Source organism: Staurois parvus, unplaced genomic scaffold (assembly GCF_062004578.1).
Source record: "Staurois parvus isolate SC_StPar_1 unplaced genomic scaffold, SC_StPar_1.0 ptg000365l, whole genome shotgun sequence".
Lineage (NCBI taxonomy): Eukaryota > Metazoa > Chordata > Amphibia > Anura > Ranidae > Staurois > Staurois parvus.
In genome coordinates, this window is record NW_028318161.1 from 933,426 (window position 1) to 948,763 (window position 15,338).

Consider the following 15,338-nt stretch of genomic DNA (forward strand, 5'->3'; position numbering starts at 1 on the left):
AACCCTCAAGGAGTGTACAATCTAAGGTCCCTAGCTTACATTCATACATACACATACTAGGGACAATTCAGACAGGATCCAACTCACCTACCAGCATGTCTTTGGAGTGTGGGAGGAAACCGGAGTACCCAAAGGAAACCCATGCAAGCACAGGGAGAACATGCAAACTCCAGGCAGGAGGTGCCATGGCTGGGATTCGAACCAACGACCCTAGTACTGCCAGGCGGAAGTGCTAACCATTTAGCCACTGCGCTGTGCAAATACCTGTAATAAAAAAAATACCCCTTTTTGGAAAGTAGACAGTCTGAGGTATTTAGTAAGTGGCATGGTGAGTTTTTTGAAGTTGTAATTTTTTGTCATCATTTTTTAGAAAATGAAGAAATCAAAAATAATTTTTTTCACAATTTCTTTTTTTTTGCATAGAAATGCACTGTGTAATAATGCAGCCTGCCACTATAGTTTAGTGTTCACCAATGCAAAGGCATGTGTGTGAACTGAAACAATAGGACATAAAGCAAGTTGCCTTGTCTATGCGCTGGGCAACGCTATCCAATGGGGCTAGTAGCCCACTCTCAGATGCTGGTAATATCTATATTACGCTCATCAATACGGGCAGCCATTGTGAATTCCTAGATTGTAAGCTCCAAGGCGCAGGGCCCTCCTATCCCTCTTGTATTGAACTGTATTGTTGCTGTATTGTCTCCCGTTATATTGTAAAGCGCTGAGCAAACTGTTGGCGCTATATAAATCTTTAGATTGATAAACCAACAGGTTGCGCTTATGTGAACCAAATATAATTAGTGTCCAAAATATATTGAATATAAAAAATATAAAATATATAAAATTGAATATTGTCCAAAAAATAAAATTAGTGTCCCAAATATATAAATCTTGTATAATAATAATAATTGGAGGCGAGTCAGTCAGCCATAGTAAAGCTGTCCAGCAAATTTCAAGCACTTTCAAATAGTTTTTGATTACAAAATCTTGGTTGGCTTGATCCATTTGGTAATCTTTGTGCAAGAAATTGCATAAAAACTGTGAGGTGAACAGCGGAAGGGAGACTGTAATGCAATTACTCCATAACCGTTTGTTTTGTGGAAAAAAAAATGTACTTCTGTGAATGTAATGTACTCACATTTCTGCAGCTGGTCTATCCTCCAGTAGCATCTGTATGTAAGTGGCTCCAAAGATCATGGTCTATCCAGGTCTGAGGAAACCATATCACACATGTTGGTTGTAGACCATACCTTTTAATCACATTTTTTTTTACACAGGTTACTGTCAAGAAAAGCAGCAATGTCATCTCAAAATAGATATGTAAAATGTGTCACTTTGTGCATTCAGTGTTTACACAGGCTGATCTGCACACACCTGGTAATCATTTTAAGGGGAGATTTGCTGCATGGTGCCAGGACAGGGAGTACAGTGAGAAAGGCTGCTGTTTACACAGTTGGCTGGTAAATCCCAGGGATTTCCTTCTGCTTCTACGGGCAGCACCTGGGGTTCGCTCCAAGAACAAAAACCCCTGTGAAGTATTTACTTTAAGAATTAAAGCAACAATGTTCTTGTAACTCTAGAAGTTATTCTGTTAGAACATTAAGTTATCAACGTATACCGGTAGCCCTAGACAAACGGGCTACTGTCAGTTGTTGGTCACACTTGGTCCATTGTACACATCCACAGGACTTATTGACATGTACATTATATGGCTGGTAAAAGTAGTGTGGCCAAATCGCAGATTTTCTTTTATGAGAGGGGTTTCTTTAAAATGAAATGAAGCTTCCTTTTACCATAGGCTATAGAAACTCCATATTGTGCCTGTGCTTTACTTTGTATTTATAAGAAATAGAGTGCAGCTTCTGGGAACCTGTGGAATCTTCCCAGCATAACACGCTAAACCAGCCTCTCTCAACCAGGGTGCCTTGATAAAATGTGTAAAAATTGCCCAAAACTTGTATACAATCCAGCGGGTGGAACAAGCCTGCCTTTTAGTTATACAAAGCCACAGGTTTTCATTGTGCACCATTATGACCTTCTAGCTGCTGCCATCCTGACAGCCAATGACATCATCAGTTGATAAGAAAGGTGCCAGCTGCCTGCACAGCATCCTTGTTTTACCCTCCCCTGCCCCTCTCCATCAGTGCTGGGGTCACATTAGCTCAGTGATGGAGAAAAACTGAGGGAGAAGAGAAACATTGGAATACTATTCAGTACCAGGGTGCAAAAGTGTATTTGCTTTGGAAGAATAAATCACCTCTAATGTTGGGTGTCCTACATGTGTGGATGTTGTTGCGTTATATAAAACTATTAGAATAGTTTCTCACATTTTAGAATGGGGTGCCTCAAGACTGGCCCTAATTTTAAAGGGTACCTTGCCTGATAAAAGGTTTAGAAACACTGCTCTAGACAACACTCATGGATAGAAGGAAAGTGATGCCACATGACTAGTTTCAAATCATCTGACAGGTTTACAATTTTTCCTATTAAAGTGTATGTCCAATCAAAACTTTGATCAGTTTTGGATAAAGTGGAAGATGGCAAGTACCCCTGTCAGGCTCTTACTGCTATCTGGAGCTCCATTAGAAAGACTTACCCTCACTTCCTTTCCTGTTAACAACATTTTACCAAACCGAAAAGTGATGGGAACAGGAACAATACAGTAAACCACTGGGGTGTCCTCTCCAGCAGCTGTCCATTGTGGCTGTGGTAGGGGACAGCGTAGCATACGATTCAGTGCATAACACAAAGTTATTTTGTTTTTTATTTGTACAAACTACTGTACTTTTCACTCCATAAGATGCACTCTCTTCTTCCCCCCCCCCCCCCCCAAAAAAAAAAAAAAAAAGAAGAGGGGGGGGAATGTTAGTGCGTCTTTTGGAGTGACCAGTCCAGATTTTTCCGCTGTGTCAGAATAATGGTCTGGCTGCTCAGCTCTTCTCTGCAGCAAGTCTTTACCTGTTCCTCGGTCCAGCACTGTGCAGTCTTCCTGCGCCAGCAACTTTAGTGTGGGTACCCAGCTGTGAAAGCCGGGTGTCCACTGCGCATCCGCAAGAAGCACTGCGCTTTGTGAATGGTCAGGTCCCAGAACAGAAGACGCTGGGCCTTTCACAAAGCGCAGCGCTTCTCATGCATGCAGTGGGCACCCGGCACAATATTCTCATAGTGTATATGATGGGGGCAGGAGTTCTAGCCATTCTGTCTTCACTCCAATTTCTCTGCATGCTTGTTCTGTATCGGTATATTTATAGTAGCAGCTGCAATGGAAGCTTCTACATATCTCAGTGCAGGTTTCTATGAAGTAGTTCACAGAATGAACTTTGGTTGCCCATCACTTACCCTCTTCATGCACACAGGGCTTTAAAAAAAAAAAAATTCCATGTAGAAGTGGTAATAAAGCAGCCATCACTGGAAGACACCAATGGAGTCCCTGGTTACCTAATGCATGTGCTGAGAGTTTTGTAGCCTCTTAGATCTACTAAAAGCAGTTTAAATAAAAAAAAAAAAAAAGAGGGAATTTGTCAGATCAAAATGATGGAAAGTTCCATTATCTGTAAATTCTAAGCGCTAGTGATCCTGGATCTTAAAAGTTAGAAAACTGCAGCTAAAAATGTTCTTTTGGGCTCCAGGATCTCATCTCTCCCCCCCCCCACCTTTATCACTGTGATCCTGCTAGTAACACTTCCTCTTCTAGGGCAACAATGCTCACCTTGCTGTGATGAATTTGGGGCAAAGCAGAGCTATGACCCTGTAACAGGACTGCAGAACACTCCCACCTCCATTACACGTGGAAATATGTTCTGGTGCCCACAATAATAGCTGGGAACAGTCAATTAGACAGCAAAGAGTACAGGATATTATCAGGTCACAAGATTCCTGGAAGGATCAACTGGGATTTAGCAATTCTTAAACAGATAACAAAATGCTACCCAGTATATAATTAGACTAAAGAGCAAAAATAAGGTCATCGTTTCAGGTTTACACACAACCTTAAGATGTAAAGAAGATTTACTTCTCTGCAGCTTTGTTTATTCAACAATACCATTCATTGTACCTGGGAAGCAGCACACTCACATTCAATAGTTTCTATTAGCTTGTGCATAAATCCCTTAGCATGCAAAGCCACTGTTCATTAGCATCTTAAGTGATTTCTGTTGTTCTCCCAGGACAAGACTATAGCCCCAAGGTTTACTTGGGAGCAGCAAGTAGGCTCTGCTTTTCATTTGGAAGCACCTGGATTGACCAAGCTCATTTTCAACTTATCACTCTGGCAACAAAAGTGAGTTATTCTTTGTTTTATACACTAGTACAAAAAAAAAAAAAAAAAAAAAAAGTACAATATATGCACATAGTGGAATTCTGCTGATCTATAATAGTTGAATTTATCAAACCTAACTTCAAAGTTTTACAGTAGATGCTTCTGTTACTAAGGGTACAGATGCTCTTTACAGTGAGCCATTACCAGTGGTGGACTATATATAGTGAAACATGTCAGACAGAAAATTCATAGGCTGCATACAGTTATATAGTCCTGTATATTAGCATACAGAACCCCCTTTTTAACTGGTCAGGATAAAGATCTTTAAAATGCATAAACAACGCAATTCCCATTGGAACCAAGACATGTCAGTTTGAAGTGACCCCTACATACCCCAACCCCAAAGAGCAGAAATGAGTACTTAAGTCCCAAATTAGCATGACTAGATTAAACAATGTGTACACAATCCACAGGAAACAAATCATGAAAGCAGCCAGTTTATTTTTTGAAGCAAGGAAAAAAAAAAATTGCAATTATTGCAATCAACATTAAAAGTTAAACAGCACGCTCCTTTTCCAGAAGCAAATAAAGTTTTTTTTTTTTTTTAAAAAAGTCTACAAAATTGGAAACCAAAAAAAATATCCAGCATGGCTGCACTGCCATTGAGAACACTGCTGCCTTCACATGCTCCCCCCTCCCAACTCCATGTGTAGACCGCTTTAGGGATCACTATGGATGGGTTGGGAACACAATGACTATAACCTCATGTTTTGTGAGGACAAAAGTGGATGTACTTGAGCGACAAAAATATTTGAAGATGCTGATGAATGTTAGTGTACCATTAAAATATCTAGGTTTTTTTTTTAAATCTTGGAAGTACCCCATAAAAATCTTATTTTGTATGTCGCAGCATACAAAAAAAAAAAAAAAAAAAAAAAAAGAAAAAACCCATACCCCATTTGACCTATACCACTGGGTCACCAGGACAAGAAATATTTTACACTTGTCACAGAACAATGTCTCTCTCAATCAATATTTAGCTATGTTAGCTCTTACACTGCTAGCATTAGTAAATAGATAGGAAGGTATAGTCATGTGTTTTAAAATGGGAAGGAGGGCAGGCACTCTCTCAGCTAAGCACACTACTGCCTGCACTAAGGGCAGATTGATTCCAGGAAGTAGAATGCTACATGAATCACCTGCCCTTACTCAAGATGGCCACAGCCAGAAATCCTATCAGTGTGTTTTGGGCAGAGAAGTTCCCCCCTTCACATAGGGTGTGTGGATGAGGGACACAAGCCAGTTTTATTTGCTCAACCTACTGGATAAACAAAAAGACTTTTGGCTGCTTAAAGGATAAGTTCACCTTTGGGAATGTTACATGGTCAGCCCACTTTTAGGGTGGAACATGTAACATATTGCCAATGTTGCAGCCCCCCTCCCTGTGTCAGAAGTACAGGGAGAAGTTCCCTGTACTAGCTTTCAGATTTAAAGACCATGCAGATGTGTGGGGCTCCACCCATGTCATTCAATGTTCTGTGAATGAAGGAACGCTACAATTCCTGACAGCCTTTGCAGCTGTCGGCTTGTAACTCTCAATGAACTACCACAGTGCTGTGGAACACCGTGGTAGTTCATTGATTGTCAATATCTGCTTGCCCATAAGCAAGATATACTGACATGTGCAGGAGGCCTGCATGGCACCAGCAATCCGCTGATTGCTCATGCAATGCTTTACAGGTTCCTGCAGGCAAATTATAAAATGCACATTTTTTTTTTTATTTTTTTTTTTAAACAAAAAAAACAAAAACAAAAAAAAACAAATACACGACCATTAGGTGCACTTTACAGCCTATAGAGTCCTTTCATATCCAAGCAGCACAGGGTCAGTACTTCACTGCCAAGTAATATAAGACTCAACATAAACAAGCACCAATGTATCAAATATCAAGCTTTGCCATAGAATAGTCAATAACCTTGTTCAAGATTATACAAAACTTAGAATTTCAAAGCATGGAGAAAAAAAAAACAAAAAACAAAAAAAAAACCAAAAAAAAACCAAAAAAAAAAAAAACACAAAACTATTGAAGTATGCTCATTATGTTCCAGGCTTCTAGTGCAGGTTAGACAATACAAAAAATCTGATTGGTTGGCACTGGCAGTTTCTGGACACTGTCCAAGAGAAGAACCAGCAAGGAGATTAATCATCAAAAGCACATCATCACTTTGGCATCTCCCTGCTGGGTTTTGTAACCATTCCCAACTTAAATCTTAAAATGGGAAAAAAAAAAAAAAAAAAGAATTATGTTTGTTTAAAACCCTTAAAATGCACTACATTAGTTTCAAGACATATTTTTCTTATTTACTTTAGAAAGTGTTACATTCACAATTTATATTAAATCTGTAGTGGTTTCTTTGGATGGTGCCCTTTGGTCAATATTCCAAGAAGTCTCTTGGTTTAAAAATGTAAACAGTCACTCTGATTGCCGATTCTCCTGAATGGTGTGTCAGTGTACAGTTCAAACATCATTCCAAGCCACTTACATTTGAGACATTCAGGACCTCTTTGGAGAAAACGGTCCATAAAAAAAAAAAAAAAATTTAAAAAAATGTATGTAAAGAGCAAATGGCTAGCTGGGTAGCTCATATGCAAAAATTTTAAGAAAAGCCAATCTACTGTCCATGTAGTATTCAGTCTACTACCAGAGTCTAGACACCCCACAGGCTCAGCACTTGGCAGCTGCCTCATCTGTCACAGGTAGGTCAATATGCTGGTTCAGTGGAAGGTAGTTATTGGTAGAATGTGGGTAGCAATTCCTGGTATCAATGTAAGAGGCTGGGGTCATTATTATAGCATGATCTGATGGCACAGCATAATTGATGAATGGCGGTTGTAAGAAAGGTGATGGTGTATTGGCAGGATGCATAAACTGAGCATTTGGTGGACAAGCCATGATGGGAAAAGCGGTTGGCATATTCATATACAAATTCATATTTTCAGGGCCTAAAGAACAGAGGTTTTGAGGATTGTTGCCGAGTGAGCCACGAGGTGCAGCGGTGGAGCTTGAACTGGAATGTCTTGATGTGTCAGATGCTTCTGTGTCCAGGAGACGGCTTTGTTGGGCAGGAGCACCAATTTGTGTCCCTTCTTCAGGTTTCAGACATCTGCAGCAGCATACCCCCACGAGTGAGCCCACAACAACAAAGGTCACAAACATACTGCCAACCAGGAGGAAGGGGAGGTAGGTAGGCACTAAGAAAAAGAAATAATAAAATTATAAAAGCTTGTACAACAAACACACCGGAGACCTTTACTGCAAGGCTCTGCGCCAAACAGCCTTTTCGAGGGAAAGGGGGGGGGGGGGGGGTGGAGGGAGAAATGGCTGGTCCCTGCACCTGTAACCACAATAATTGTCATAGTTATCCTATGCTTGTGGTAATGCCATCAAAGAGTACAGACCCAGTTGTAGGAATGAATGAGGCATGTGGCCCAGAAACGATCAAGGACTTTATACAGCACCATTGCTACAAACTGAAGATCTCCAGAACATGACAGTAAATATTTTGCTTAGTGGGTTATGAGGAGCAGATGTAAAAGACAGCTTCACCAAGAGGTAAAATTCCTGTCCCCCAAAACCCATATGAGCACTTGGTATCTACTGCTATCTCTGCATTGGTTGTAATTAAGAGTTACAGTGGATCACCACACCTTATTATATTAAGTGTAGCAGACACTACTAAACATTGCATTTAAACAATTTCCACAGACATTTCTAGACCCCCCCCCCCCCCCCCCCCAATGACAGGCAGCTCAACAGAAATAGCCTCCCTCAATCGATCCAATGTTCCCATACATGACAATTATGGATGTACAGTGAAAGTACTATTACACTAGACACATGATTTTCTTCAACCAGTGGGTTAAACAAAAGAAAATGAATCGATTCCCCCATTCATACACACTGGATGGGAGAATAACTCTCATTGAGCCAATTGATTTCTGACAGTGGGGAAGTTTCCTCGCTGTCAGACACGTTTATCAGCACCACTGGCTAGAGCCAGCAGCCCTGATCAAGCAAAACTTTAAAGACAGGTTGGTTGAACAGAAGTCAATTAAGAGATCGACTTCTGTAAAACCAGTCTGCTCATGAATGGAATTTGGCTGAATTTTAATCCATCTATGGCTGGCATTAGCCCCCATTTAAACCTGAGTGTTAAGCTGCGCAATTCCCAAAGTGCAACTACATCCAAGATGAAGACTCCCATTACTCTTGGTCAGCCTGTTCACTCCTCAGTCTTGTGTCCCTTGTAGCCTGTTGCACATAATTCTGGCAGAGTCAAACTTTTTTTGGCCCCATAGACTTTAAAAGGAGTGCCTGAAAAACAGTTTATACAGGTTTCCATTTAAAAGTCTATGGAGTCAAAACCGCAGAATTGGGCTACAAAATGCAAAAAAAAGCCTCTAAACAGCCCAGCTATGCTCAGGTGTGAATGGGGCTCACATTGTCAAAAGAAACAAATGGGGGGGGGGGGGGGGCGACAGATTTTTCAATGCTGGAACACGTATACTCAACACATCCATTCTAAAACAAAGAGGAGCATGGGCTCTGCTACAATACCATGCACTTCCAAATCTAAATGAAGCTCTACAGTGCAGGACTTTTCTGATATTATCTATGTAATAGTGTGCCTCCTCTAAATGTTAGGGGATACAGTGGATCTTAAATGGACATCTAATTACTAAGAATTTTAGAACTTTCTGGTGGGGAAAAAAAAAAAAAAAATAAGTCAGTTTGAGAGCAATACAACAATAATAATAAGTTTGTATTAAAGGGAAGTGTGTTCCTAGCCTGGAGGGGACAAGGAGTCTAGCAAACTTCCATAGATCTGGGGTGATCGGGGGGAGGAATCCATGCACGATACCCAGCTGAACTCCATAGATCTGGGGCAGGGGCGGACTGACCATTTGGAAACTCGGGCACTGGCCAAGGACCCAGGGTCAGTAGGGGGCCCCATGAGATGCCCCTGGTACCTTTTTCATAGGCTTAGAGTTTGGGCAAGGACACAGGGGCCCCATGATCCCCTATTACCCAGGGGCCCCATGATTTGTCAGTCCACCCCTGATCTGGGGTAATCGGGGGAGGAAGCCATGCATGATACCCAGCTGACCTCCATAGATCTGGGGTGATCAGGGGGAAGGAATCCGTGCATGATACCCAGCTGACCTCCATAGAGCTGGGGTGATTGGGGAGGGGGTTGGAGGAATCCGTGCATGATACCCAGCTGACCTCCATAGATCTGGGGTGATCGGGGGGGGAAGGAATCCGTGCATGATACCCAGCTGACCTCCATAGATCTGGGGTGATCGGGGGGGAAGGAATCCGTGCATGATACCCAGCTGACCTCCATAGAGCTGGGGTGATTGGGGAGGGGGTTGGAGGAATCCATGCATGATACTCAGCTGATCTCCATAGATCTGGGGGGTTGGAGAAAGAATCCCTGCAGAATACCCAGCTGACCTCCATAGATCTGGGGTGATCGTGGGGAGGAATCCCTGCATGATACCCAGCTGACCTCCATAGATCTGGGGTGATCGTGGGGAGGAATCCCTGCATGATACCCAGCCGACTTCCATAGATCTGGGGTGATCGTGGGGAGGAATCCCTGCATGATACCCAGCCGACTTCCATAGATCTGGGGTGATCGTGGGGAGGAATCCCTGCATGATACCCAGCCGACTTCCATAGATCTGGGGTGATCGTGGGGAGGAATCCCTGCATGATACCCAGCCGACCTCCATAGATCTGGGGTGATTGGGGGTGGAGAGAGAATCCATGCATGATACCCAGCTGACCTCCATAGATCTGGGGTAATGGGGGGGATCCATGCATGATACCCAGCTGACCTCCATAGATCTGGGGTGATGGGGGGGATCCATGCACGATACCCAGCTGACCTCCATAGATCTGGGGTGATGGGGGGGGAATCCATGCATGATACCCAGCTGACCTCAGATCTGGGGTGATGGGGGGATCCATGGATGATACCCAGCTGACCACCATGAATCTAGGTTGATCGGGGAGGATTTCATGGCTGATATCCAGCTGCTGACTTACCCGTGCCGGGCAGTGGTAGGGCTGGGCTTCGCTCCCCGGGCTCCTCGCCCCGCTCCTCGTTGGGACACTCTCCTTGGTCCAGTCTGGACTCGCTGGCCGTACAGCAGTAGCGGAGGCTGCACGATCCGCAGCAGTAGGTGGCCTCTGGGGGGTCATAGCGCTCCGGGCACTGGAATCCGGGGTGCCATCCCCCATAAAGATCGCTCCATCCATGGCAATACTCTCCGAACTCCTGGCCGGCACATGACACCAGGAGAAGCCCGAACACCAACACTGGACACATGCTAGAGGAAGGGAGCAGCTAATGATGAGGACGGCCGGGGAAGGTGATGAGTTTTATCAGCTGCTCTAATGACCTCCTCCCCTCCCCCACTCAAATTAAAGCCGTCCTTCCTTCCAGCGAGTGTCTGATCACCTAATGGGTATCCCCTCCCCATCCCATAAAGAGATCAACAAGTGGCTGCTATCAGATGTCTTGCCTCTGGCCAGGAGTGGGTGTCTATAGCATGCCCTACATATAACATGACATATACATAGCATGACATATACATAACATGTCCTACATACGGCATGTCCTCCACATAACATGGCATATACATAGAATGTCATATATAGCATGACCTACACATACCATATTCATACATATGGCATGTCCTACTCATACACATAGTATGTTCTCCACATTAAATGGCATGTATACCATGACATACATAGCATGTCTTCCACATAACATGGCATGTATAGGATAACATATTCATAGCATGTCCTACACATAGCATTATCTATACATAGCATGTTCTACATATGGCATGTCCTCCACATAGCATTATATATACATAGTATGTCCTACACATAGCATTATATATTCATAACATGTCCTACATATGGGATGTCTTCCACATAACATGTCCTACATATGGGATGTCCTCCACATAACATGTCTTATATATGGCATGTCCTCCACATAACATGTCCTACACATGTGATGCCCTCCACATAACATGTCCTACATATGGCATGTCCAGCACATAAAATATGCTACACATGGCATGTCCAACATGTAACATGTCTTACACATAGCATGTCCCATACATGATGTACACATAGCATGTCCTACATGGCATGTCATCCACATAACATGTCTTACACATAGCATTTTTTGCACTTAGCTTTTCCTCCACATAAAATGTCCTCAACAAGGCATGTCCTGCACAGTATGTCCTACATATAGCATGTCCTGTACATAAGATGTCCTTCACATAACATGACATACACATTAGGCAGCCCATACATTCATCACCTTTTTTTTTTCATTTTCCACCTGCAGGTTGAAAAAAAAGAATCAATTCCTCCGTCTCCACATTCAATGTGGATGAAGGAATCTTCCTGTGACTATAGCAAGTGATCAGGAAAAACCCAGCAGGCTGGTTGTACAGAAGTCAATCAACCAGGGTGCCCATTTCTGGTTTAAAATTCAGCCAGTCCCTGCTGAACCACCTGAATTTCAATCCATGTATGTCCTACACAACATGCCCCATGCAGCATGTCCTACACAGCATGCTCTGTACATAACGTGCTCAACAAAGCATGTAATTCACAGTATGTCCTACATATATGTTCTACACACAGCATGTCCTACATAGCGTTCTCCAGATACCATATTCTCCACATAGCATGTCCTACGCATAACATGTCCTCCACAATATGTCCTACACACAGCATGTCCCACATAATATGTCCTACACATGGCATCAGGTGCTGCTGTTAGAAACCACGGGGCCCCTTACAACCAACCTGACAGAAACCCCAAACCATGGGGCCCCATACAGCCAATCTGACAGGGCCCCCCATTCCCACAAAAAAAAATCAGTTTACTATGCTTCAGTTGTGAATGAACACACTGAGTGATCAGTACTGATCACTCGTGTTCCTTCAGGAAAGGGCTGGAAAATGTAATATATTTACCAGAACTTTCTCCAACTCTTCATATTGAAGAATCCTATTGTGTGCTTGCAGCTGCTGGTGGAAAGGAGAGGAGGGAAGCCGGCAACATTGTGGGGTGGGGGCACATGGAGCCTTAGGAATAGGGGGAAATGTATGGTGCACAGGGAGGGTGATGGGTGTACCGGGGGGGGTTTGCAATTACTGGAACCGATCCCCTGTATGTCTCTCTCTGCAGCAGCTGAAAGCCAGAAGGGGGGGGGGGGGGGGTTTGGTGAGAAGAGAAGAAGTCAGCTTACAACTGCTGCAGGGAGAGCCATACAAGGGATTGGTTCCAGTAATTGCCCCCCACCACTATGCTGCTCTTCCTCCCTGCCCACATCTCATTCACCCAGCTGCCTGGGCCCCCCTGCTGGCCGGGGCCCCCGTACAGGAAGACTGGTAGTACCCCCTTATCCACGGCCCTGCATGGCATGTCCATTGTGTGTTGCACCAAACATGATGTGAGATTCAATTTTTGGGATGTTTCGGTTGTGAAGATTCATCCCTTTCCTTGTACTGCTGTTCTTTGTCACTGAGAAAGTGACAAAAAAAATCAAAAATTTTAAAGTTGTCTCTAGAACAAGGAGTGAAGGAAACTCTTCCAAAGGGGACACCTGTTTTGGGCACAGCCCTCTAAGAGAGGCATTCATTTTACTTTGAGAAATTTCCTTCAACTTCCTGTTGTGTCTCCGGGGCAGGGAGTGTAGGAGAATTTCCCAATGGTACACGGACAGGCAAAAATACATTAACAGGGATTTTAACTCTTCTCTTGCTCTATTCATAGTTTAAAACGTTTTGGCTATACATGCACAGTAAACAAGCAAATTGGAAAGTTCAGTATAATGCAAGGCCATCTCTGTTACTGATTAGGTTAAATCCAAGCAGACTTGTAATTTGTGTTACCTTTAATTATCCCGCTGTCAACAAGCAATACATTTTATATGGCACAGGGAGTCTGTGCTATTGCCAGTAACTGGTTTTCCTCCACACATAAAGGGTTTAATTCATCAACATGTCACACTGGTCAGATAATTGTATTATGTATGTGTATTTAATGATGCCTTCATTGGAGCTCAGTCTGACACCTACACTACACCCCCCCAAAACAGCCACATTTCCCAATGGCAGTAGTTCCTGCTCTTTGACCAGAGGGACATTGCAACATTTTTTTAAACCTGCAGAGTAAATAAAAGTTAAGTGTAATGTGTTGTATGCCACTTGGAGTATTGTTGTACATTCTTCAATGCATACGCTTAAATTGAGAATAGATAGTACAGCTCTAACTAGACTTCCAGCACTGCAATAGCAGAACTGCAGTTCTAAACCATAAAAGTCACAGTGTGGCTTGTCCACCCCTAGTTTTCCCTTGCCCAGGGGCGGACTGACTATTTGGAAACTCGGGCACTGCCCGCGGGCACCGGGTCAGTAGGGGGCACCATGAGATGCCCTGGTACCTTTTTCACAGGTTTTTTTGAGTTTGGGCAAGGACACATGGGCCCCATGATCCCCTATTGCCCGGGGGGCCCCATGAGTTGTCAGTCCGCCCCTGCCCTTGCCCATTCAAAGAACACTTTTTATTCCATGAATGGATCCCAGAATACAAAGCGTTACACGAATGGTTCACAGAATGTAAAATGTTATGTGAACGGTTCCCAGAATACCAAGCATTTTTTGAATGGAACACAGAATACAAAGCATTCTGTGAATGGTTACCAATATACAAGGAATTCTGTGAATGGTTCCCAAAGTACAAGGCTTTCTGTGAATGATTGCCAGTATATGAGGCTTTCTGTAAATGGTTACCAGAAAACAACGTTTTCTTTGAGTGGTTCCCAGTATGCAAAGTATTCTTTGAATGGCTACCAGAAGAAAATACATTCTGTGAATGGTTCCCGAAATGCAAAGGGTTTTGTGAATGGCTACCAAAATACAAAGCATTCTGTGAATGGTTCACAGAATACAAAACATTCTGAAAACAGTTACCAGAATACACAGTGTTGTATGAATGGTGTCCAGAATGCAAATGATCTGTGAATGGTTTGCAGGGTACAAAGTATTATGTGATTGGTTCACACTATGCAAAGCATTCTGTGAATGGTTCCCAGAATACAAGGTGTTCTGTGAATGATAACAGAATGCAAGGCATTCTGTGCATGGTTACCAGAATACGAGGCGATCTGTGAATGGATCACAGAATACGAGGAATTCTATGAATGGATCACAGAATACAAAGCGATCTGTAAATGGTTCCCAGAATACAAAGTATTATGTGATTGGTTCACACTATACAAAGCATTCTGGTTACCAGAATACAAGCTGTTCTGTGAATGGTACCAGAATACAAAGCAGTCTGTGAATGGTTACCAAAATACAAGGCGTTCTGTGAATGGTTACCAGAATACAAGGCGTTCTGTGAATGGTTACCAGAATACAAGGCATTCTGTGAATGGTTACTAGAATACAAGACACTCTGTGAATGGTTACCAACATACAAGGTGTTCTGTGAATGCTTACCAGAATACAAGGCATTCTGTGAATGGTTACCAGAATACAAGGCATTCTGTGAATGGTTACTAGAATACAAGACATTCTGTGAATGGTTACCAACATACAAGGTGTTCTGTCAATGCTTACCAGAATACAAGGTGTTCTGTGAATGGTTACCAGAATACAAAGCATTCTGTGAAAAGGCAGGTGAAGAGGATGGGCAGAACTGGAAGTATAACAGGAGATTTACTATCCAGCCTCAGTGAAAATGTACATATTAAAACAAGTACTATAATACATAAAGTGGCATACAGCTCATGACACCTAAAGAGGAACTTCAGTCTTGTTTAGAAAAATAATAGCAGATACAAATACTGTAGCTGCTGACTTTTAACAATCAGGTAATTATCAGCCTAGGATTCCATCCGATTCTTCAATGGGCTTCAGATCCCTGGCACTGCCATATTGCACGTGGGAGCTGACCAGGGGCGGAC

The 15,338-nt window shown here is 42.9% G+C and overlaps 1 protein-coding gene across 1 annotated transcript; it reads right to left on the reverse strand.

The window, feature by feature from the left end:
* Positions 1 to 6,344: 6,344 nt before the first annotated feature.
* Positions 6,345 to 10,657, reverse strand: LOC149456258 (protein shisa-1-like). The gene is made up of 2 exons (XM_089685170.1): positions 10,375 to 10,657; positions 6,345 to 7,511 (listed from the first exon to the last, which is right to left on the reverse strand). The coding sequence occupies exons 1-2, from the start codon at positions 10,655 to 10,657 to the stop codon at positions 6,985 to 6,987; spliced, it is 810 nt and encodes a 269-aa protein (XP_089541296.1). The 3' UTR covers positions 6,345 to 6,984.
* Between the last annotated feature and the right edge of the window lie 4,681 nt (positions 10,658 to 15,338).